Raw genomic sequence first — 23,815 nt, forward strand, 5'->3', positions numbered from 1 at the left:
TCTTGCACTTTGACCCCAGTTCAATCACCAATAGGATTGCAGTTTAGTACGAGGTGCAGACGGCGGGTCACAGCACATTCTATCAACATGGTGAGTAAAGTTTTCAGAACCTTTGAAAAATATTTCGTTATAACTTGTTTGTTATAATTTACAGATCATAAAAGAGCGATGTGATTAATTAACTAATTACAATTGAGCGTGTTTAGTCACTCTTAAAAATTAGGAGGCGAGTCTAACAGTTAGTTAGGTGGCTACCCATCTAGTCAGCAAGCTCCAAGCTAGCTAGATCGTAGCGAGCAACGCGGTTTGCTGGCGCTAATTAGCCGGCCGCTAAATCGGTAGCCATTTCATTCAATGGAAATCGTTTTGTTTCCGTATTCTGATTCTTGTGAGTAGTTCGTTAACCATCTTCTGGTCGTCTATTTTATGAATAAACGACAAGATGGCTGGTCCCTGTAGCTGCTATTAAGTCAAGTTCGTGGTTAGCTAGTCATGGCTTCATGAATGTGAAATTTAAATTCTCTTGTTAGCTAGCTTGCATACGTTGGAGACGTAAGATCATTAGCCTCGACTTGATACCTGCCTACCGTGGTAGGAAATTGATAACTGATTTCTCGGTCAGCGCTGAAGTTGTAAGTAGCTAATTTAGATGTTTAGATTTTGTTAACGATTGCTAGCTATCAATGTACAACTAGCTGTGTGGTTAGCTAACAACAGAATTTGCTCTTCTACTGTGTAGGTAGCTTGTTTGACTTACAGAATCTGTAGTGTCTCTTCATCAGTATTTTCATAGTTGATGTATTAATTGGAGACCAAGCTAACCAGTGTAGGTGACAAAAAGGGCAGATTCTTTGTCACCCTTTGGACAGAAGTGGCTAGTAACATAGTAGTGGTAACTCTCTGTTCATTATGTTTACATTTTCTCTTTGCCTAATTCAGCACCGTTTATTGCTAACTGAGTGTATGTTGTGCTATCTTATTTACTATAGATTTACTGAAATAATGTAAAATTAACTATTCCAGGCTTCTCCCAGCCTTTCTGTCCCGGAAATATAGGTAGTCGAAGTCAGTTATGTAGTTGAATTGAAAACGCGTGGTCAGTTACAGTTAGCATGCTATGAAATTTGGAATCGGCAGTTTATTACAGCTGATTATGGGTATGGATTTGGATGTGACACTAGCCAGCAGTTTCTCCAAATTTTCTGCAGATCCAATCAAACACTCGACCCTTTCCCTGGGTCCTGCTCAGTTAACAAGTCACCATACAGGACATTATTCACGACATCATGTTGAGTTCCATTCGACAAAGAGAAGGAGCCGACTGAATATCATACTATAACTCACTTGATAATACCCGTTTATGAGGGCGTAAGTGAAGGTTGTGAAGGCTACACAGTCAATATGTAGCTATATTTCCACTAGTCAGTTAGGAATGGCTACTCCTCATCTCCTCAATCACCTAGCCTAAAAATGTATTCTTCTGTGCAATCTCATATTCTGCAAGGTGCATGTCACTGACATTTTTCAAAGCACTGTTGTGAGCTGTGGCTCTAACTGATTAATGGTTGCCATTTGCATTACGTATTTGGCTGAATAAAACGACGAAAAAAGTGCCTGATACTTAGGCGTTAAGCGTCGGGCTGTGATGCCGCGAATGACGTGTGCACTTCTAGCCTCGCTACTTCATGTGCACAGGCACTTGACCTCAGGCTTTATAAGCATGCACTGATTGGAATATAAGTAATAGCAGTGAAGCCAGAGTCAAAACCTGTACTCTTCTCACTATCCATCGCTCAGTTTTATCTTCAGTGCAATATGGAAAATCCACAGGTCGCCCAAGTCTGCTACCTAGTGTGATATATGAATTAAAAAAAATAAATTGTACTCTGTCGGTATTAATTTTAGCTAGTGAGTGTGCATTGGTCATCACTGGCATAAGTATCACTTGTGCTGTTTTTTTTTCCATTGCTGCATTGTATCTCATTACGCATAAACTTTGCATGGAATCTACACAGAGGTTTGGCAATTGCTGGTCTCTCTGGATGTTCTTGCACAGTAATAGGATATGTTTCCTTGTTAGTGTGGGGATGTCAGTGGAGTGGGAACGGGGCGGGTCACCACTGTGTTGTGTATAGGGTAGACATATCACCACAGGCTGACCACTACACTTAAGCATTCTGAATTGCTTGTGATCACCTTCACAGAACCTGGGCAGATCCAACCAATTAGACAACATGTTTGGTTCTCTCCGTACATGTTAAAGAGAGACTCAGTGCAGCATATATTGGTAAAACAACCCTTTTCATTGGTCTGGGTAGCACAAAGGAGTTGCAATTGCTGTCCTGCCAGCCTTAATAGGAGCAATTAAGAGTGGATAGGCCTTTATAGCACCAACAGCTACTGGAATCTTTGAGCTGAGCACCCTTTGTCCTGGCATGGTCAGTTAGTTATGGTTGCTTAGTTGCAGAAAAAATGAAGGTAACAGAATGGAAAGTAATTAAAGTGTAAATGTTGAAAATGTCTAGGTTAACATTTGCTTTTGACTTTTACAGAGGTAGAGCTGTATAGTAAATGCTCATAGAAATAATATTAATAAGATGGTGAGGTGTACATATATTTGTTTATATAATAAGCTTTCTGGTTTTTCACTTACACTGATTGAGAAGACAAAACTTCATCTGTTCTGCTGTCTGCAGTCGTATTGTAATTTAGATAAGACTGGAAGAAATCACCACAGCAAGTAATTGGAATATTTTGAGGTTACTCTTGTATGTTTTAATATGGGGAACGGTTTTGTGTTTGTTTGTGTGTCCTTGTTTGTGGGGCTTCACTAAACCTACTCCATAAGGTTTTCCAGTACTCGGAGTGCAGTTTCAGTTACCGCATGTCATACCAGCAGAGCTGCCTGTGGCTGTAGCTGTAACTGTATGTGTCTTGTGTGTGCCAGTCTTCGACAGATGGTAGTAATGGGCCAAACCAAGCTGCACCTTTCCCAGGAGTCCCGCCTTCGGGGATGCCGCCGCCCTTCGTAAGTTGGCGTTGGCACGTTCGTTTCCTCCAGAGTGTTTCTGTCCTTCTTCCCTCCCCTGGGGGTCCGAAGCAGCGCTTTCTCACTGTCCCCTCGTGCATTTTGTCTTTTAAGATGGGCCCGCCTGGGATGCCACCTCATTTCCCACCCATGGGGATGCCACCGATAGGACAGAGGCCTCCGAACATGGCGCCCATGCCCCCAGCGATGATGCCGCCCATGATGCCACCAATGGGCGGGCCTCCAATGGGACAGGTGGGAGGAGCCTGAGTTTGCACGAGTGTAGTGTCCTTTACTGCTCTTCTGAGGAATCTGATTTTGCTAATGTTAAAACCTAACAGACAGTAAATTGGTTATTTAGGCACGACAATTTGTTGAATGTGTTGCTTCACAGGAGCCACCTCCTTGCAGATACTCACTGCAGTATTGCTTTTATTGTTTGTGTAGTTAAATGGTTCCATATCAAATGGTCACATGTTCAATAATTACATTTTCACCGAATTGTATTGTAATTTTAGATTATTGTACCGGCTGGAAATCCAGCCTGCATCAGTAAGTGCTTGTTACGTTTGGGAGTTTTTTTTTTTGAAGGAGGTTTAAATCAGGACTTTTGGACAGGACTGGCTGAGGAGGTGATGGGGGGTGATGTGTTACAGCACGAACTGCGATTCGTCACTTTAAAGAGTTGAGCGGAGTCGCTCTCGCCTCCTCTCCCCGCACCTCACACTGTGTATTTATACCCTGGGTGCTCAACGAGCGCCAGGCGGGGAGGGCGAATTAATAGGACGGATGAATATTTCATGATGTTCTTTTATTAGATGCCAGGCATGATGCCACCGATGATGCCCGGGATGATGATGCCACCCCGTATGCCAGCTGCGCCGATGCAGCCGACAGGGCCGGTAACTTCACTTCACTGTTCCTCCCCGAGTTTTAAAAATAGCCACTCGCAAGCTGCACGGAGCAGCATCATTAGCATAATTAACACTGCAAAAGGTTGCGGTGCTGCAAACGAGAAAAGTCATTTTTGGACCTGTGAACTGCTAGAGAGCGCTCTGTGTAAATATTTGAATGGAATGAGAAAGGGCATAAAAGAACACACACGTGATTGCCCTGTGTTCAGAATCGTTCCCCTTCTGTCTTTTCTCAGGTGGGGATACAAGGTTTTATTTTTATACTTAGTAATTATTGATGTGCTCTTCAGTTATGTTAAGCAGCGTGCCACAATCCCACAGTCCATAGCGTATTCCTTTCCTCTGGTAATCATTTGGACGTTTATTGTTGTTCTCATGTCCAGGTGTCTGTAGTAAATCGGGTTCTAGTTTTGTGAGACGTTTTTATAAATGTAGTAAACTTGGATAAAACCAGATCTTTGTGACCTGTTGGGTGCCTGCACGTTGATCATGGGGTACAACAGCAGGACCACACCTAGGATTTGAACTAGCCACCTTCTGGCTACAGGCCTTAATTGAGAAAACACAACACCACACTGCCAAGATCTGGCAGTCATCTGGGCTGTGCTTGTCTCTGGTGAAATGTTTACCCGGCTACAGTTTGGTAACCAGGGAAATGGGCATATGCTTTGTCCATTTGATCATTAATCCTCAGAGAAATTTTTAACTGAATTGGAGTGTCAGAATCAATGACCTTTTAAGGTGTAGCTTGGCCCCTCTGCTTATTAACCATGTATTTGCATCTCGTGACATTTAATTTATGGAGGCAATAGAAAATGCATACATTGTTTGAAGTTGTAATTTTATGCTGGTCGAAAGAGAACAATGGGGGGGAAAAATACAAAGATTGAATCCATTTTGTTGCAGTCATCCAGAATTGACTTTTCTTTAGATTTATCCTCATAAAATGGGTCTTGTGAACCGATGACTGAATGATCAGAAATGCGTTCGTGTTTGTGCACTGTGAGAAGCGGTGGAAAGCGTTGCGTAAGCAGCACCTCTCCTTTTTTCGGAGCGACACGCTCCAGATGGCAGCTGGCTGCTCTGCCTGATGCGTTAGGAGCTGTTCGAAGGAAATTCACACTTGTCAGTTTCCATCAGTCAGAACCAGAGCCCCTTGCTTACTCCACTAATGCACGAACCCCGTGGTTAACTGCGCCCGCTCACCTTTAGCGTTTCACTCCCTGGTGGCCATTATTATCGTTAACATATGTTCTCATTGATGATACTCACTGTAAGACATAAGATTTTCAAAATTGGGTCAGAATCGCTAATACGAAGTCCTAGGATTGCCGAATCACTGAACCTGCCAGCTGCCCTGTGACTGCCTGTAGTCACCTTTGGCAGGAGTCTGGCCGTAGCAGTCACTAAGATAAAGCCATAGATGTTTCGTATCCTTCTTCTTTACAATAAAGTGCAGTTTTTGGTGTGTATAGGTCTTAGTCCATGAATGTTATTGTGGATAATACAGAGCCAGTCACTGTGATCTGCAGCATCTCTGCAGTATATTTTTTAAGAAAAGACCATCTGGTTTGTAATCTTTTTGTTTTAAGTGGTGTGATAATGGCTTTTTATGTTCACAGCCTGGTGTAAGCCCAGTGGATACTGCTGGTAAGGCTCTCTGATATATTCCCTCATGTAATGAATTTCAGCTAACTATATTAGATTTCTGTGCTCATTATTTTTTTTTTGTATTTGTTCAATTATAGCCTCATCTGGAACATTGGTGAGTACAACACCTTCAACAGTTTTGATCTGCGTGGATAAAATACTTTTTAAAATTAAAAATGACATGAGGAGGGATAGATGCTTCCCTAAAGAATGGAAATTACAGCCTTTTGCAAACTGGCTGTTGATGCATTTTTGATTAGTATTTTAATTAGACCATAATTGTCCTGCGTTTCTGGTGTTTGGCATTTTGCACGTGCTTGGCTGATAAAAATAGTGGTGTAAAATGAGGCATCACAGATTTATTGCCTTTTTTAGACCCTATCACAGCTGCAGTACCAGTTTCCTTTCTCTGAAATGGGCACCATATCATTACTTTTTTTTTTCCCCCCTCCCAGATGAGCACCACAGCAAGCAGCTCTCCCCAAGATGACCAACCAAAGAAGGTGAATACCAGGATGACAAATCAGTATTTTATATGCTGGACTATTACAACACCAGTATATTACATTGAATGTATACATTAATAATAAATACATTGAATATTGTCTACGTAGGACACCTGTACAGTGTATAATATGTTGGTTTGTATATAAAATAGTGTATTGTAATGTATTGTTTTATGGCAATATTCTCTCATTTAAGACTGTTCTGTACCGGACCATCTGTTTAAAGATGTATAAATGAATAAAACAAGCAGATGTGAAATCTCTGTAATGAATCTGGATTATTTGGATTATTATTGGTACCCATGATCATGTTTATAGGTCAGTTCAGTATGTCCAGTTTCCAGTTTTAACTTGGCTGAAGATCTTCCGTTTGAGGAACTGACTCCAGATGAATTGCCAAAGTCACTAGGGGCTGAAGTCACTTGGAGAGTGATGCAAGCGTTAATTAAGCCCTGTGTTAATTGCAGAAATCCGTATGGACGGAGCACAAGTCTGTGGATGGGAAGACGTACTACTACAACACAGAAACCAAGCAGTCCACCTGGGAGAAGCCAGACGACCTCAAATCGCCTGCAGAGGTGAGTATTTGCAGGCCAGCAGGAGTTAACTGCAGACTGGCCAGAATTCACACAGCACTGTGTTGGGACTTTAAAGTCTCTAGGAGTGTGTGGATGGAGATTGATACAGATATACTTTGCGCAGCCTTTGCACTCGTTAGAATTGACAGAAAAGGGTAATCTGCCTGGCAACTGCCATGTCGTTCAGATTTGTGTTACTTAAACTAAAAAAATATTACATTTTGTGTCATAAATATTTGGACCTGAACATGTGAACATCAAGTGTGACGCTTCTTTTATGGTTTTCCTTGCAGCAACTGTTGTCAAAATGTCCATGGAAGGAGTACAAGTCAGACACAGGAAAGCCCTACTACTACAACTCTCAGACCAAGGAGTCTCGCTGGACCAAACCCAAGGAGCTGGAAGATCTGGAAGGTGATCCTGAAAAGCCGAGAACTGCAAGCGCGGCCACGTTGAAAGCGGCACATGGCTCATCTCAGCAAATCCAGTGGTTACATTAGTAGTGCATTGCTTCCTTAATATGGGTTCATATATAAGATCCTGATGGTTTAGAATGTGGAATGTAATGGCATGTCCATAGCATTGAAGCGTACACTTCATCTCAGGAGCGCTATAGGCATTTTAGAAGTAAATCAGATATGTTTGCAAGGTAAAAATGAATGCATTCTCATGCTGTCATGGCTGGACTAATTTTAATTTTTCTTTTCCTTTTGCAGCGATGATAAAAGCTGAAGAAATTGGGTAAGTTATGGTGATCGTTTTAAAGGCTTTCCTTGCTTGTTGAAATGTGCTTTGTGTCTACACACAGATGTCAGAAGACTCCTACAGAAGTCATTAATACACTATTGGGATACATAAGCATGCCTTTGGGGGAGCAGGCTTCCTTGTAGGCATTTGTTGGTCTTTTTTCGAGTGTAAGTAGGAATGATTGCTAAAAAAAAAGTTTTACGAATGTTACTGAATTCCTTCTAGAACGCCCGATGCCGCGGCTGCGGCTGCCGCCGCCGCTGCTGCTGCTGCCGCTGCTGCCGCCGCCGCTGCTGCTGCTGCCGCTGTCACCTCCGTCGCCACGACCGCCCCCCAGGTGGAGAGCACCGTTGCCATGACGACGGTGGCGGAGGCCGAGACCACCGTCCCCGCCGTCGTGGAGGAGCAGCAGCTGGCCCAGGCGCCGGCGCAGGTGGCCGAGGTCGTGGCAGACACGCCCGTCAGCTCTGTGGAGGACACGCCCAGCATCGAGACCCCGGCCAGGTATCCGAGCCGCTCCTCCTCCTCCGCTGTGGAAGGAGCATTACAGTGGAGGTTCACACATCACACTGCCCATGTTAATGACAGCTCACTTGTCCAGCACAAGGGCTTACTCTGCTGTGTTACAACACCTGTTTTCAGATGATTTTATGGGCTGATTTACTGCAGCGCTGGACATTGCATTGCATTACGCTACATTATGTTACATTACATTACATTACGTTCATTTAACACATTCTCTTATGTAGAGTGACTTCCAGCACAATAGAACATAAGTGTAACCAGCTGGTAACCAGGAAAAGCTGTGGGACCTGATCTGTGATCACCATCCTGTGAATGAGATACTGTCAATCTGTTTGATATGAGCTACAGTCGTGCCATCTTTCCTTTCTTACTCTCTTCTTTTCCCTTCATTTCTGTCTCTGACAGTGAAGCCCCGAAGAAGGAAGAGAGGCCAGAGCTGGTGAAGAAGGTCTACAAATGGAACACAAAAGAGGAGGCAAAGCAGGCCTTCAAGGAGCTCCTGAAGGAAAAGGTGCCCTTTAGTTCCATCTCAACCAGTCCAGTCAGATTTCCTGGGTTTCTGTTTTCCTCTGAACCAGTGTAACATAGTGCTCAGGAGCAGGGCTCATACCTAAAGGTTGCTGGTTGAATTCCTGGCTAGGCCACTGCTATTTTACTCTTGGGAAAGGTAGTTAATCCAGAATTGCCTCAGTAAATATCCATCTGTGTTAATGGATAACGTGTAAAAACTGTAACCTATGTAGGTTGCTCTGAATCAGAACATCTGCTAAATAACTATAATGCTATTTAGCAGATGCTCTTATCCAGGGATAGAATATGAAGGTAATGTCCATTGCGGATGAGTCGTGAGTCGTTCCTGTGCTAGTGTTTTTTTTTTGCCTGGGCCATCATATGGGTGATGGTCAGTTTGGCCCTCTGGCCAAATGTATTTCAATCCAGTGGGGCAGGGGGTTCCCTTTATCTGATATGGTCTGCAGTTTTTTGGTTCGGTCCCGTGTTTGTTTTTAATCAAGGTGACCTATTGATCCCATTTTAGTTATTTTAATTAGGTGCACGAGGGTTTCTCCTGAGACGGCTTGCTGATTTCCTCAGAGGGCTTATATGCCATGTCTTCATAATGAGTGTTATTGGACAAAAGCGTGGCTGGGATGTAGGCAGTTGAGGGGTATGCTGCATTGAATAAGAATGACTCTGTGGTGGGAAATTGACTCTTAAATTGGCCAAAGGAGCTTTCTCCTGGAGACAGGGGCAGGAAGAGCACTTATGTATGTATGCACTGGTGGCTTTAGTCGGGGCTATCAGAGTTGCATTTATCGAAATTGATATGAAATAAACGACCATGCTCGTATATAAGAATTTATGCATACAGTACAAGTCTGGACACACATGCTCTTAGAAGGGGTTTTCTTTAACCTTATTATTTTCCAGATTTTAGAGTAATGGGAAAGGCGTCAAAATTATTAAATTACATAAATGGAATTATGCAGTGACCAAAAAAGCGTTAAACAAATCAGAACTATCTTAGATTTTAGATTCTTCAAAATAACCAAAAGTATATATATTTTTGAAGTATTTTTTTCTTTTGGAAAGAAATTCACACATAGACATCCACCTCACGATTTATATTTGTCTAAGAAACAAATTCCAAGCATTTAAGCGTAAATCTTTATTTCAGAATGACTTTGTGCATGTTCATCAGGTGTGTCCAAACCTTTGACTGGTACTGTATCTGTGTGCTTCTACTCTCATGCTTTGAGCTGTGTTAAAAATGTATGGATTATGGAAATGCATGAAATTGATAATATCTTATCTATATTCATAATTTCATGAAAGAGCTGATGATGATATTTGTCTGTCTCTACGCAGAGTTCAGTAATTCCGTACATACTCATTTTGTTCAATTCATTTTGTAGGGAGTGTCATCCAATGCCTCGTGGGAGCAAGCTATGAAAATGATCATCAACGACCCGCGCTACAGGTAGCTGTCAATCAGGACTCCTTTCTCTTTTGGATTGTATCGGTGTGTAGTTAACTGATGCATTTCACACTTCTTCTCCCTCTCTCATTAAAGCGCGCTGCCTAAATTAAGCGAAAAGAAGCAGGCGTTCAACGCGTACAAGGTTCAGACGGAGAAGGAAGAGAAGGAAGAGGCGAGGATTAAGTACAAGGAGTCCAAAGAGAGATATCAGCGGTTCCTGGAAAATCACGAGAAAATGACTTCCACCACCAGATACAAGTACGTGCCTGGCTCTGCAGGGGGCGGCCAGATTGTTTTCTCTTTTAGTTTCAGCCACTGATCTGTGGGGCTGTGATGGCATTCCCAGCATGTGACATCATCTTAATCTCAGACCTGACCTGAGTTATAATACCTTAGTGTGGCTATTCAGATCTCTTTCTGTTCTTGCTTCCTCTCTCTCTCTCTCTCTCTCTCACACTCTCACTCACACTCTCACACTCTCTCTCTCTCTCTCTCTCTCTCCCTCCCTCCCTCCCTCCCCATTAAACATTTCTTGAGTGCTTCCGACAGTGTTTGTGGTCAGGATTTGCGTGTTCCCTATAGCAAGAGAAACTGTCACTTCCCATTGTCCTCTCAGATCCGCTTCGTGGGCTGATTTCTGAAAGGAGTTTAACGTTAACCGGGGCTTCTGCCAAAGGCCACGTCTTCAGCTTTTATAAGTGTCTTGTCAGGGTGTTTAGCTTATTGCTTAATTGATTGACATGCTAAGAATCTGTTAAAAATGTAATTGTGCATTATCACGAGGATGTGTCCACATTTACCTTCATTTTTCAAAAGTACAGTTAGCAGTGTGCATGATAAGTTTTGTTAAGCGATTTATTAACCAAATTTTTCCCTTGATCACTTGAATGATCTACCAAATTAATATCCTACGCTGAAAGTGTTTTATTAAGGAAACATATCACGCAGAATCTTTCTAAGAGGATGTCATCTTAATGTTGTAGCCAACAGAAAAAGCTAAAAAAGAACTAATCTTGCTGTTCTTCTGGTCCTCAGTGTTGCTATGCAGGGTCTCATCGACAGGAGGCTTTTTTTTCTCCCCAAAGGCAATTTTTTTTTTTTAATGTTTTCCCCACGGTCAGATCATTGAGCAATGATCTGTATGATTGAATAATCAATTCTTTGGTCACATCTCCGTTGAACACAAACTGTCTTCGTCTTCATCTGCGTCTTCTTTTAAATTCAGGAGTCATTCTGTTCCTGAGTCGAGGGCGTTTAGATTGTGCACGGTAGTAAGTATCACAGTACTTTTTCATGAAACGAGCTCCGGAATGGTTTTCAGTAATCGGCTGAAGTGCCGCAGAAAGTCCCCCTGTGAATAAAGCCATCCCTCGGCGTTGGCCGAGGCATAAACCCATCCATCATCCGCTCCCGTGTGCGGGAACAGCCCGCCTGCCGTGGCCTGTAGCATTAATAATACACCCATACGCCGAGCCGCTCTCTCTGAGGGCCCACGTGGTCACGCACACACATACACTGTGCGTGTGATCGGCCCTCCGTGCCATATGCCCGCTTCATCAAATCACCGCTCCTAATGGAGGCACTGTGGAGCAGAGGCCGGGGAACTGGGGGTCTGCAGCTAGAAGGCTACACATTCAGATCTCTTGTGAGTCTGTGATTTTTGTATGAAAGAATGAGTTAGTAGCTTCAGTAGCATACTATACTGAGCTGCATTACTGGGCAATGTTACAGTTTAAGCTTTGCGAGTCGTGATGTGTTAGGGAATCTAATGAACAAATATGTTACTTTTAGATAAGTAATGATCGTTAACGTAGTATTTATAGGTAGCATGTATACAATTTGGTATAAAACATACAGCCAAGCATACAGTTCGGACTTGGAAGTGTGTGTCAGTAGCATCTTCATAAACAAATGTTTAAGTAAACAACGGTTTGCCTCTTTGAATATAGTTTTTCAGAAGCTCAGTATTTGTAGCGGGTGAAATACCAGCAGCCTTCTGAGCTATTTGTTTGGGTGGAGCAGGGATCAGCTCGGTCAGGACTGACCGACCGGTGACCTTGACCGGTAACGATTATCGATTGCTGTGGTGTCGTCATGGCGACTCCACATGTGCCTGCCAGGGCCACAGCTTGCTGTGAGCCGCACATCTGGACTGTGACAGTGGGACGGCGCGGTTCAGCGCTCCAGCTTGTCCTCACGGTGTCTGACTTTGAGTGCGCGCACTCTGTAATATAAAAACAGGAAATGGAAAATTTATGGGGATTTACAAAGACTTCCTTAACTGGTGAGACTCCCAAGGAAACTACAGTTTGGCCGTGGCCACGCCCCTGTCGTTCCTTTGAGTCGTAGTGTGTTTTGCCCAAAATTGAAACCTGTACACCCTCGAGTAGTATAAATGCAAATATTTTAAAGTTATGTGACACATTTAAATATAATGGTCTTTAATATAGTGGTTTTATATGCATTGATTTGGAGAAAATGTAGAAATGTTGGAACTGTTTGTTCCTTCAGCTGCAAAGTGTCATTTAGCTTGAACTGTGTGTTGTACTCTACGCTGCTGCCATCATGTGGAGGAATTCCTCGCAGGAGGAATGTCAGCAGTCACAAGCAGGGCGTGTCCCGTGGAAATCTCTGCAGCTGTTGCAAGGCAGAATATTTAACGCACACATCCATTCCTGTGTTGAAATGCAATTTAAAAAAAGGCTGCAGGTTCTTTGTGCCTGGATTTCTCTGTATCTCATGTTGCACTTTGTGCACCGGTGACCCAGGAAAGCAGAGCAGATGTTCGGAGAGTTGGAGGTGTGGAGCGTCGTTCCTGAGCGGGACCGCCTGGAGATCTACGAGGATGTCTTATTTTACCTGGCCAAAAAGGAGAAGGTGAGGAGCCTCTCATCTCATCTCATCTCATCTCATCTCATCTGTCCTTCCTCTTACCTGGTGAACAGGTGACTCGAAGATTTCTCACACTCCTGGGAAATCCAGGAAAAAGCCATCCTGGAAAGCTATTCTTTGATTCTTACACTACTGAAGACTGTCCAATTCTAAAAAGATTTTTTTCTTTTGTACCAGGCAAAAAATTAGCCTGTCTTGCTCACTAGCTTGACATCATTCACAATCAAGTCTAGCAGTGGTGACTGGTACTGACCCCCAAGAGCATCAGCAAGTGTGGGGCAGGGGAGCCACACCATGCGTGGAAAATTTGGCCCAATTTCATAGAAATTTCTCAAATGCAGCATTGAAAGCAATCCTTGAAAATCATAAATTTATCCCTTAAAATATCAGAAACCCACGGAAATCTCGTTTGAGTGGGACCCCTGCTGCTGGTGACGCAGAAAGCCTCATTAGGGCGTTGTAACGGGGCTGGTTTGAGCCTTTGCTGTGTCGTGTGTTAAACGTGACGAGACGCTAATGACCGTGCACCGCAGGAGCAAGCGAAACAGCTGAGGAAGAGGAACTGGGAGGCTCTGAAGAACATCCTGGACAACATGGCGAACGTGACGTACCGGACCACCTGGTCAGAGGCGCAGCAGTACCTGCTGGACAACCCCACCTTCGCTGAGGATGAGGAGCTACAGAGTACGCGCATAGCTGCCATTCTGACTGCTCTACAGTCATCACCTGTACATGACCAGAGTATAGGCTGTTTAATCAGTCAAGTCATTTTGGGGGGGGGGAAATGAAGCTGTTGTAAGAATTGAAGTAGGCTTTACCTTTTGTTGATTCTGGCACATCATCAAGGAGTTTTAAGTCAGTGAATTTTAAATATTCCATAAGGGCCAATGAAATGAAAATCTTGTTTTAAGTTTATTACATTTACAATTTATTACCTTTTGGGAGACGCTTTTATCCAAAGAGACTGTACAAGTGAGGGAGAGTACAACACAAAAAGCCGTACAAGGAGTTACAATATTGGAAGTGCTGTTCCAAGTTTCAGTAGTTGGCCAGACAAGATGCAAGCTTGCAATTACTCAGATTCAGGGACACCACAGTGGTTAGATTTAATGCCTGCCAGTTTAGAATGTGAATGGATGATTCTGCCACTGTCTGAAGCAGCATGTACTGTATCTGTGTGTTTATATGAGGCCAATATTAAGTCTCTGTCCCCCCCACCCCAACACCCCCCCCCCCCCCCCCCCCCGTGTGTGGGTCACAGACATGGATAAGGAGGATGCCCTGATCTGCTTCGAGGAGCACATCCGCACGCTGGAGAAGGAGGAGGAGGACGAGAAGCAGAAGTCCCTGCTGAGGGAGAGGCGCAGACACCGCAAGAACCGGGAGGCCTTCCAGGTGAGGGGGACCCAGCACTCGCGAAAAGAGGCAGAGCAGTGCTGGGAGCCTTGTGCTGGGAAATGGGAGGGAGCTGCTGCCCCCTAGTGGCTCAGTTTGTGCCAGCGCTTTTCAGTCTGGAGCCCTGGGAATGTGTTGGATACAGAGCAACAGAAGGAGGGTGCCCGCACCGAAGAAAAAAACAACAAATTGTTTTCATTGCCCAATTAAAGCGCTTTAATACAGTCTTTGTGTTGAAGTGCGTGCCGTTTTCCCAAGGCTTAACTGTGCTGTCCTCACAAGGCTTGACTGTGTTGTTCTCCTGAGCCCGACGGATGAACTGTGCTGTTCTCGGCAGAAATTCCTGGACGAGCTCCACGACCACGGGCAGCTCCACTCCATGTCGGCCTGGATGGAGATGTATCCCACCATCAGCTCCGACATCCGCTTCGCCAACATGCTGGGCCAGGCTGGTAAGAGCAGCGCTGACCTTCATAGCCATGCATGTCTACATTACATTACATTACATTATTGGCATTTAGCAGATGCGCTTATCCAAAACAACTTGTATCAGTCTGCTTAGTTACAGTCTTTTACGATGTAATCCATTTATACAGCTGGATATTTGCTGAGGCAATTGTGGGTTAAGAACCCAAGGGTACAGCAGCAGTGTCCCAGTGGGGGATCGAACTGGCAACCTTTCGGTTACGAGCCCTGCTCCTTAACCACTATGCTACACTGTCTACTGACTGTACTCGGTGTGTCCTAGAACTGCAGACTGCTCAGTCACTGGGCTTGGGTCAGAGAGTGATGTGGCTTCATTAAAACTGAGCTCTCTCTGTCGTGTCTGTAGAGATGAGGGTTGCTGTGGGTGAAGAGGGAAAGGTTTACAGGTGTGACGAGAGCTCAGTCTGAATTAACATGCCCATGTTAGTTTATGGTGTCTCTTCTGCAGGTTCCACCCCTCTGGACCTGTTCAAGTTCTACGTGGAGGACCTTAAGGCGCGTTACCATGACGAGAAGAGAATCATAAAGGACATCCTGAAGGTGAAGCATTAAGAATCTTCTCCCTGCAGTTTATGCATAGACAAACCATGTGACCTGTACAGGTGGTGCAGTCTATCTATAACTAATCTCTAAATCTAAATCTATATGCCACTTTTTGTTAAGTATATCTGTCTGAGGTGCAGAACTAGGTATGGTCACATTACCCAGAAGTCCATTGGCCTAATCACACTAGCCCCTGTGTCTCATACAATACACTGTCTCCCTGCAGGACAAAGGCCTCACTGTGGAGGTCAACACTGCCTTTGAGGAGTTTGGCACTGCAATCAGTTCAGATAAAAGGGCCACGACGCTGGATGCTGGCAACATCAAGCTGGCCTTCAACAGCGTAAGTCTCAAGCCTTTCACACTCTTTAAGCCATGGTGGCTCTTTAGCAGTGTGGCATACACTGTTGCCATAGATTAGCTTTTTTATAGTCCAACGTTTTTTTAAATTATAAATCCATTTAGATATGTATATTTCATCCCTTTGTCATCATTGTTTTTTACACTAGGGTTACTTGAATAGCTCACATTGTGTATTATCTGTGTAATGTATTCAGATGGATAATTAAGCTTGCAGCTGAGGGTTAACTCGACACTTGAGCAGCGAGGTACCTGGGACCTTGCAGCCTTCTGATTAGGAGCTATATTGCACCTCAGTAATGGAAAGGCTCAGATATAAACCTGCGATCAGTAATGACACAAAGGGTGATATTGACCCTGATAATGTCCCCCCCCGTGTCCCTGCATGGTGTAGTTGCTGGAGAAGGCGGAGGCGCGGGAGAGAGAGAGGGAGAAGGAGGAAGCCAGGAAGATGAAGAGGAAAGAGGCAGCCTTCAAGAGCATGCTGAAGCAGGCCACCCCGCCCCTCGAACCCGACTCCACCTGGGAGGGCGTATGTGTCTGCTGCGCATTTTCATACTCTTCCTGCGTGTTTATATTAATATGTATTGTAATATGTATTGAATATGTACAAGACTATGGTATTTCCAATAGACTGGGGACAACATGTGGATGCACATGTCAGCTGCTTGAAAGTATTGATGAAGCATTTCTTGTCTCTGCTGTTTCGCCTGGTGTCATTAATGCCATGTATATTCCGCTGCCAGTGGGCCTCCAGTTTTGAAACACTGTGTTGTGGAATGTGATTTCCCTCAGGTCCGGGAGAGGTTCCTGAAGGAATCGGCCTTTGAGGACGTCACTCTGGAGTCTGAGAGGAAGAGGATCTTCAAGGATTTCATTCATGTTTTGGAGGTAATTCTGTGTTACTGAGAGCACGTCTGTCTGCTCTGCATGGTGTGTACAGGCCACCTGGTGTCATCATGGGAGGCACGCGTCGGTCACTTCTTAGAGGTGTGAGTTTGATGACATCTTTTGTGTCAACAGCACGAGTGTCAGCATCATCATTCTAAGAACAAGAAACATTCAAAGAAGTCCAAGAAGCACCACAGGAAGCGGTCTCGGTCCCGTTCGGTGAGTCTGAGAACCTGCTGTGAGCTCACTTAACACTCTGTCACTTAGCCCACACTTCTTAATCAACATGCCGTCACTTAAGTCACATATCTCACCGACCATACTGTCAGGTACACTGCACATTTCACTTAGCGCACTGCCCGCTCCTCACCCTCACCTTCCTCTCAACACTCGCTGCAGGGCTCGGAGTCTGAAGATGACGACTACCATTCAAAGAAAAAGAAGCGATCGCAATCTAAGTCCCCATCAGAGCGCTCCTCCAGTGGTGAATCTGGTCAGTGCCAAGCCTTTTTTTTTTTTTTTTTTTTGAAAGAGCTATCCCAGAATACCATTCTTGCTCTTCCTCTACATGCAAGACAGAAAATGACTTTGCTTTCAATGGGAAATGTCATTAAAATAAGACCAGTGACCCTTAATGTTTCTTAATCTGATCTTGCGACAGCAGTCGTCGGTTGCTGGAACAACAAGTAAAAGGTTAAATCCTGACGAATAATCTTTGAAATTAATTTTCAGAGAGAAGTTACAAGAAATCCAAGAAGCACAAGAAGAAGGCAAAGAAGAGGCGACACAAATCCGTAAGTTCTCAGGAAACGGCCTTGCATTTTCCCTTATTTCTCCAGCGTGATTAGCTTTGTTTTCCAGGAAACGGGCATCATTTTGGAGGTGTTGTGAGTGCGTCTCCCCTCTGTCCCTGTAGGCTTCTCCCGAATCCGAGGGCGAGAGGGACAAGAAGGGACGAGACCGCGACAGGGAGCGGGAGCGAGAGAAAGAAAAGGAGCGGGAGAAAGAGAAAGAGAACGACAGATCCCGGGGGAAACCTCGCTCTGAGTCCAAGCAGAAGTCCCCCAAAAGAAAGTCTGGGAAAGAGGAGGTGAGCATGGGCTGAGGAAGTGTGTCCTGTCCTGGTCACTGGCCCAATGCCAGCTGCCATGTTTACCTGTCCCCTTCTGTGGCACCTGTGTCTCTCTCAGGGAAAGCACAGAGTTCTCAAAAATAAGCATAAATCATTTTGAACTTCCATGTTAAAACAGTGGCTTCATCACTGTAGCAACAGTTCATGACAGTAAAGTGTCTCACACACTTCAAGAAATGTCACCCATGCCTCCATGTGTATCGGTAACAAGTCCTCATCCATTCATATTGTTTGTTTCTCACACACTATCCATTCATACAGCTGAATATTTGCTGAGGCAACTTGGGTAAAACGGCAGTGTAGTGTAGTGGTGAGGAGGCAGGGATATTTAACAGAAAGGTTAGTGGTTCGATTCCCGCTGAGGCGCTGCTGTTGTACCCGTGGGCAAGGTTCTTAACCCACAATTGCCTCAGTTAATATCCAGCTATATACGTGGGTAACATAAAAAGTGTAACCTGTGTAAGTCGCTCTGGAGCATCTGCCAAACGACAAATGTAATGGAAGGCAACTTGCCCGTGGTTGTACTAGTAGTGCCCTGTCAGGGTTTCAGACCCAGTCTTCTGGTTACTAGTCCTTGCTATCCACAATGCGACCCATGCTGCTGACATTTGTGGGGGTGGTGGTGCTGACCCCTCTCCGCTCCACCAGGACGGCTGGGACACGTCGGGCAGCGAGCTGAGTGAAGGAGAGCTGGAGAAGAGGAGGAGGACTCTCCTGGAGCAGCTGGACGCGCCCTGAAGCTGTCCCCCTCTCACCGTCTCCACATGCGCCAACGTTCAGTCATACTGCATTCCCGTGTAACGCTGTGCCCTTCGAAGTGAGCCACACCGAGCATGCCAGCCGCCCGAAGCCCTCGCCCCGCCCGGAGCGCAACCAATCCACAAGCGCCTTTCCTGTTGCGGCAGATGAGACGCACCTGCATGCTTAGCTGTGGCCGCTTTCTGAGTCACCCTGGTTTGTTTGAATGAACTTTTCTAATTCCCATTTTTGTATTAAAAAAAGTAAAATTCCCCAGAAGAGTGTTTTTTTTTTTTTTTTTTTTTTTTAGTTGTAGGCTATGCACATAGGTCAGTGAGGAAAAGGCGTTTCGATCTGAAGTCCTGCAAATGCACCCCTAAAGGTCTTTGAAAGAATTCAGTAGACCAATTTAGCAACACAGCACATGCAGTCAATGGGTCAGTCAAAGATCCTCGCTATGATTGTCTAATGTCTTTTAAATGGAATATGACTGTAGTGAAACTATGTCTGTTTGAGGTAACTACCGTGGTTCTTCACAGTACATTTAGGCTCAGACATTGAAAGCTGGTGTTTTTTTTTTTTCAAGTTGTAACTGAATAGGGTTTGTTATATTGATGGCCCCTATTTGTTATAAATGCTACAAAAAAGTGGTTCTCTGCATTGTTCGCTTTGAAAAAAATGCTACATAAATTTTGGCCTACATTGGATGCTTAAGTTGCTGAACTATCCATTAAACCCTGGATGGATGAAAACAATGTGCCACTGATTTTAAAGATTTGACACACAGCAGGGGACTGTGATTATTTCCATTTCAAATAGTGACATCCTCTGAACATAGTTCTGACAATAAAATACAACATAACGCATCTAATGTTTTACTTTTTTATTTTGATGTAGAATTTTTTTCCCTTTGGGGAGTCTGTGAGTGCGCATCAGAGTAGCTGTAGCTGTTGAAACACTGAAAAAAGACATTCTGGATGGGCATTTTTAAATGTAAATTTAAAAGCAACATTGTGCGTAAATAAACTGCGAAACGGCATCACCTCTAGTTGTGTCTGTAATGGTATTGTCTGTCTCACGCACGAAGAATTGTGTTAAATTCAGCAAGTGCGCTGGGCATCCAGTGTGCAGGATGGACATGGCGGGCAGCAGTGAGTATTTCAGGCTGTGCTTCTTCCTCTGAGATGTGCAGTTGTTCCCGTGGTTAGGAACAGCTCTCACCATCAAAGGGGATGGATCTTCATTGCAAATTCTGTAACCTTCCACCACCATCATGTTTATGCAGATGGATTTGCTTTACCAGCTTCGCAAATCAGCCGAAGCGCCCGTTTCGATCAGCCCATGATGCCGAAACAGCAGTTAAGTCCTGCATCCCACAGCAAGCCAGTCTGAGGTGAATAAAACGGCTGCCTTTAAAGTAGTGTGCAGATACCGAGTTGCCAGATAAGCCTATGGTGTGATTCTATATCATGCTTTCTGCTGGACACCAAAGGAACTTCACATCCACATAATTGAAATGCATATAAGATCAAAAATCACTGTCCACCCACTGCATGTTGCTAAATCCTAGGGCAACTGAGATGTAATTAAGTGGATTTATTGGCTCTTACACTACATATTCCGGTCTCATTATTACCTAACTGTCTTGTCTCTGCCTTACACAATGTCTCTGTAACAGCTATCTCCCAAAGACTTCTGTGACAGTGTTTCGTAACAGATTTTAACACCATTAACATTCAATTACACTGGAGGAATGTCATTACCTCCCTCATAATTAAATCAGATTAATTCATTAATGGTGGAAGCTCATGGACGTAAGTGTATGCAAAATGTATATGCAGGCCCAGATCACTCCTACATGGGAACAATGGAGACAAAATAAATGCTTGTGCGTCTAGAAGCTGCTTATTCAATGTATAAAATGACAAAAACGCAATATTTTATTCAACTAATAAAGTCAGTCCACCACATAACTGTGTAAATAGTTTATTTGATCATAGCCATTGAGAAATCAGAGAACTAACTTGAGTTGTGTTATTAAAAAGTACATTGCAAATAAGCATTTATTACCTATGATACATTGCAGAAAAAACCATGCCCATGTATTATCCAGTCTAAAAGGATGAAAAGTGAGACAGTTCACGTATGAAACATGTAACTTTGTTAAAGAAATACAGTGGATGCACATGCCATAAAGTGGGGTGTTTTTTAGGGTCGACAGACCGGTAAAAGCTTCACTGAAAAGTCAATGGTCTAATGCCTCTTTATTGTCAGGCAACTGTGACACACCAGGGCATTCTGCTCAGAACAGATCTTTACACTAGATGCGTTCTCTTAAAACCGAGCTGGACTTTTTTTTTGTACTGTTTAATTAAATATACAAAACAGAACACAAAAAAACTATAAGTTAAAATAACATCCAAACTGTATAGCACAGTGTGTGGCAAATTTCGTTTAAACAATATGTACAATGTTGACCTCATGGTACGGAAAAGGATTAAGTAAAAAAGAAAACAAAAATGGCAACAATTTTGTAGCAAAATATCTGTACATTTAGAAAAGTCTGTGAATGCTTGTTTGTCTTCGCTGTGTTTTAATATAACTACATGTTATCAAAAAACAACCGAAACTCCCGGCGAGCAGATCACGTGAGCAAAAACTGAATGGACACAGCTTCAGTGGTTAAATACTATACATTAAACTTACAAAGACGGTGAGTAGACACAAATGCCTAGGTTCATTAGCCAAAAGCTGTTTCTTTTTTTCAGAAAGTACAAAAAAATGGAATCCAGTTCACTTCATGAATAAAAATCATTACAATTTACAATGATCTACTCAAGTAGCCCTAAGTGCCTCGTCTACGGTCTCTACACTTTGGCGAAAGCGTAACTGACGTGTCGAACGCGGCTTTTGTGTGGGTCCTCAGCTCCTCGTCCCCTCCCAGTGACACACCCTTCTCGGCATTCCCAGCGAGCACAACTCCACTGCGACTACATGGCACTTGAGTTCTACTTCAGTAGATGATCCTGCACCTACACAGGTCGTCTTCACGGCTTGGTCCACTAACCATAACACTGACGAATGAGATGTTAATACCTTAGTACGGGGGGCCTATGTACAATTCACATTAGCTTTGTCTCTCCTTTAGAGTGTCGTCTTCCTCCAATTTCTCAATACCTGCAGTGTCTTTGCTTCAAAACCTTCCTGGGTCCTCAGTGGTTACAAAGCCATCTGACTGATACTCTCTCACAGATTCGTAGAGTATATTTGTGTCGTGTAGCTAGCCCACACTAAACTGGACGTCTTTTCTTTTTTTAAAAAAAAGCCATTAGCCATCGAGTACAAAAGGTAAAAGCTGATGAGTTTTTAAAAAGTGCAGCTAAAGAGCATTATAAATTCCAAAGCTAAAGGCAGTAGCACCGGAATGTATTGAGATACTATGGAATTATCATAGTAAACAACTGGAGTGGAATACCTTCAACGGACAACTCCAGAATCACGCTCCTTACATTCTACACTTTCCAAGGACAAGACCAGGGGTGAGGGGGGGTCCTTCCTTACAGACGTTCGTGTCCAGTTTTACAAATCGAAGGGAACGCAAAAAAAAAAAAAAAAAAAGTAGCTTGGGAAAAGACTGCAGCCAGGCCAGGTCATATTGCTTGAAATGATCGTCCGAATTTAGTTCAGGCACTTAGCTTGTCTAAGGTTTCCAAAAAAAGAACAACAAAACTTGACTTTTTCATCATAACCCCCTCCCCCTTTCCCCTTCAGTGCAGTCTTTTTCAGCTGGAGCCCCTGGCTCTCCCATCCCCATCAGGTCACATGCACGCGTCCCTCGTCACATGGCCACCTCTGCGTTGTTGACCGGCCGCAGGTTCTGGTCATCAAAGCGTCTCCTGACACTCCTCCTCACCGCGTCAGCTCGCCTGTAAGGCTGATTTCGAAGATCTAAGTGGGGGAGGCGGAGGAGGGAGGGGGGATAGGGGCGGGGGAAGGAGCCGTCAGTCACTTCATCAACGCACTCAATGAGCCCAGAGGCTAGTTATGTTGGCAGCCAGTCAGGCAAAGCAGCTTGAGTTAGACAGAAACACATCGAATGTGTCCTCTGGGAAGAAGATCAAAAAAATGCCAAGAGAGAGACTACAGATCTTAAAATTTTCACAATTATTGTCGTCTCACTGTCAGGAAAACCCTTGCCATGGATGACAAATGTAACTGTTAACTTGCCTCTCAAGACAATGTTTGCTAAGTTTAAAAGGCAGTGTTTGACCAATGACTACAAAAAAGGGAAAACCCTGGAAAAAGCAAACCGCTTTCATATGCTACGTTCAGACAATACCCGCACTCTGTCTCATGTCAAGTAAATAAATGAAATACTGACATGGCACGGAGCTAGAGAGAATTTGGGGAATGAAACGCTAAAGTGATCAGTATGTAACAGGCAGGGTGTTTTTCTGCAAGGACGCCTGTTGGAACAGTAAGCTACAAGCACAGCACAGAGGATGGAGGGAACAAAAAAAAGAGGTGCTTGCCAGGTCTGGGTCACATCCATCACCACAGGGGTGCTATTGGAGGAATTCCTTACCCTCGAGTGGACATTGGGAAATTTAGTAATATTATTCTTCTTTAGGGCTGGATGAAGAGAAGACAAAATGGAGGTTAAATGGAAGCCGGGTGACGAGGAGAGTCACACCGAGAGTGTTCGCGCTGGCCTTGCTGGCTGGTTAGCTACGGAAGCAAAGCGGCCGCGGATTAGGGCGGGGCAACGGGGGGAGGGGCATTAGAGAGGGGGCGGAGCTTTGCGGCTGCTGCTGGCATTGCCGGTCTGAGGGTGCGAACGAGAAGCGTCTCTGCGTAACGGAAACCCAGGCTGCTTTGTAGAATGACTCCCAGCGTGAAAACACAAGCCAAAATCAAACAATTGCATCAAGACTCTAAAAGTAGTCCGCTATCAAATAAATAAATGCACGTATGCTTTTTTAATAAACAAATAAAAGGCAATCTTAGCCTAATTTTATGCAAACCAAGAACATTCATTGTGATAAAAGCATGCAGTTTAGCCAGATACATGCCCCTCTTGCTTAAACACTTGCGTTCCCATATGGCAGAAACAACGTTATAATCTGCAAATGTTAGGATATTTACACTCAGGTCTGCGCATTCTGATTCAAGTCATGTATCTGGCTGTTTATTAGTGATGCACCCGATGAGGACAAAGTGAGACAACACACAGCAACTGACAGTGGGAAACACTTCATGCTTCATGCAGGAGATTAGGGATGGTGCATCATGGGACACGAGTGAGAACACCCCCCCGCCCCCCCCCCCCCCTCCCCCACACCACACCACCTTGAGCCAAGCATGCGGAGAGGCAGCGGGGGGGGGGGCATGGGGGGAGGGTAAAAGCAGAGGGAGCTGGAGAAAGCCAGTATCATGCAGGACCCCCCCGAAA

At 44.2% G+C, this 23,815-nt stretch overlaps 2 protein-coding genes across 4 annotated transcripts in view; one reads left to right on the forward strand and one right to left on the reverse strand.

Moving 5' to 3' along the window:
• The first annotated feature begins 47 nt into the window (after window positions 1–47).
• prpf40a (PRP40 pre-mRNA processing factor 40 homolog A) lies at window positions 48–19,400 on the forward strand. 2 transcript variants are annotated; one of them, XM_036541056.1, is made up of 27 exons: window positions 48–90; window positions 2,948–3,028; window positions 3,143–3,283; window positions 3,847–3,930; window positions 5,565–5,592; window positions 5,691–5,707; window positions 6,048–6,095; window positions 6,566–6,676; window positions 6,970–7,090; window positions 7,393–7,417; window positions 7,649–7,927; window positions 8,354–8,459; window positions 9,862–9,926; window positions 10,020–10,184; window positions 12,695–12,803; window positions 13,352–13,502; window positions 14,080–14,213; window positions 14,551–14,665; window positions 15,127–15,239; window positions 15,469–15,585; window positions 15,997–16,134; window positions 16,398–16,493; window positions 16,626–16,712; window positions 16,893–16,986; window positions 17,226–17,287; window positions 17,410–17,583; window positions 18,274–19,400. In XM_036541056.1, exons 1-27 carry the CDS (start codon window positions 88–90, stop codon window positions 18,361–18,363), a joined length of 2,754 nt encoding a protein of 917 aa, XP_036396949.1. In that variant the 5' UTR covers window positions 48–87; the 3' UTR covers window positions 18,364–19,400. The 2 variants fall into 2 exon arrangements, with proteins under 2 accessions (XP_036396949.1, XP_036396950.1); XM_036541057.1 differs by having other exon boundaries at window positions 15,148–15,239.
• Window positions 19,401–20,392: 992 nt separating this feature from the next.
• The window catches only part of fmnl2a (formin-like 2a), a 67,081-nt gene continuing 63,658 nt past the window's right edge, over window positions 20,393–23,815 (reverse strand). The window contains exon 26 of one of the 2 annotated variants that reach the window (XM_036541059.1): window positions 20,393–22,311. In XM_036541059.1, the coding sequence (XP_036396952.1) occupies window positions 22,202–22,311 (110 nt within the window). In that variant the 3' untranslated portion in view covers window positions 20,393–22,201. The other variant, XM_036541058.1, reaches the window with a different exon arrangement.

This window comes from Megalops cyprinoides, chromosome 11 (genome assembly GCF_013368585.1).
Source record: "Megalops cyprinoides isolate fMegCyp1 chromosome 11, fMegCyp1.pri, whole genome shotgun sequence".
NCBI classification, from domain to species: Eukaryota; Metazoa; Chordata; class Actinopteri; order Elopiformes; family Megalopidae; genus Megalops; species Megalops cyprinoides.

Coding starts and splice junctions, on each gene's coding strand:
- prpf40a (XM_036541056.1), top strand. Junction 13,503..14,079: donor TGAGGATGAGGAGCTACAGA/GTACGCGCATAG, acceptor TGTGGGTCACAG/ACATGGATAAGGAGGATGCC. Junction 15,586..15,996: donor TCAAGCTGGCCTTCAACAGC/GTAAGTCTCAAG, acceptor TGCATGGTGTAG/TTGCTGGAGAAGGCGGAGGC.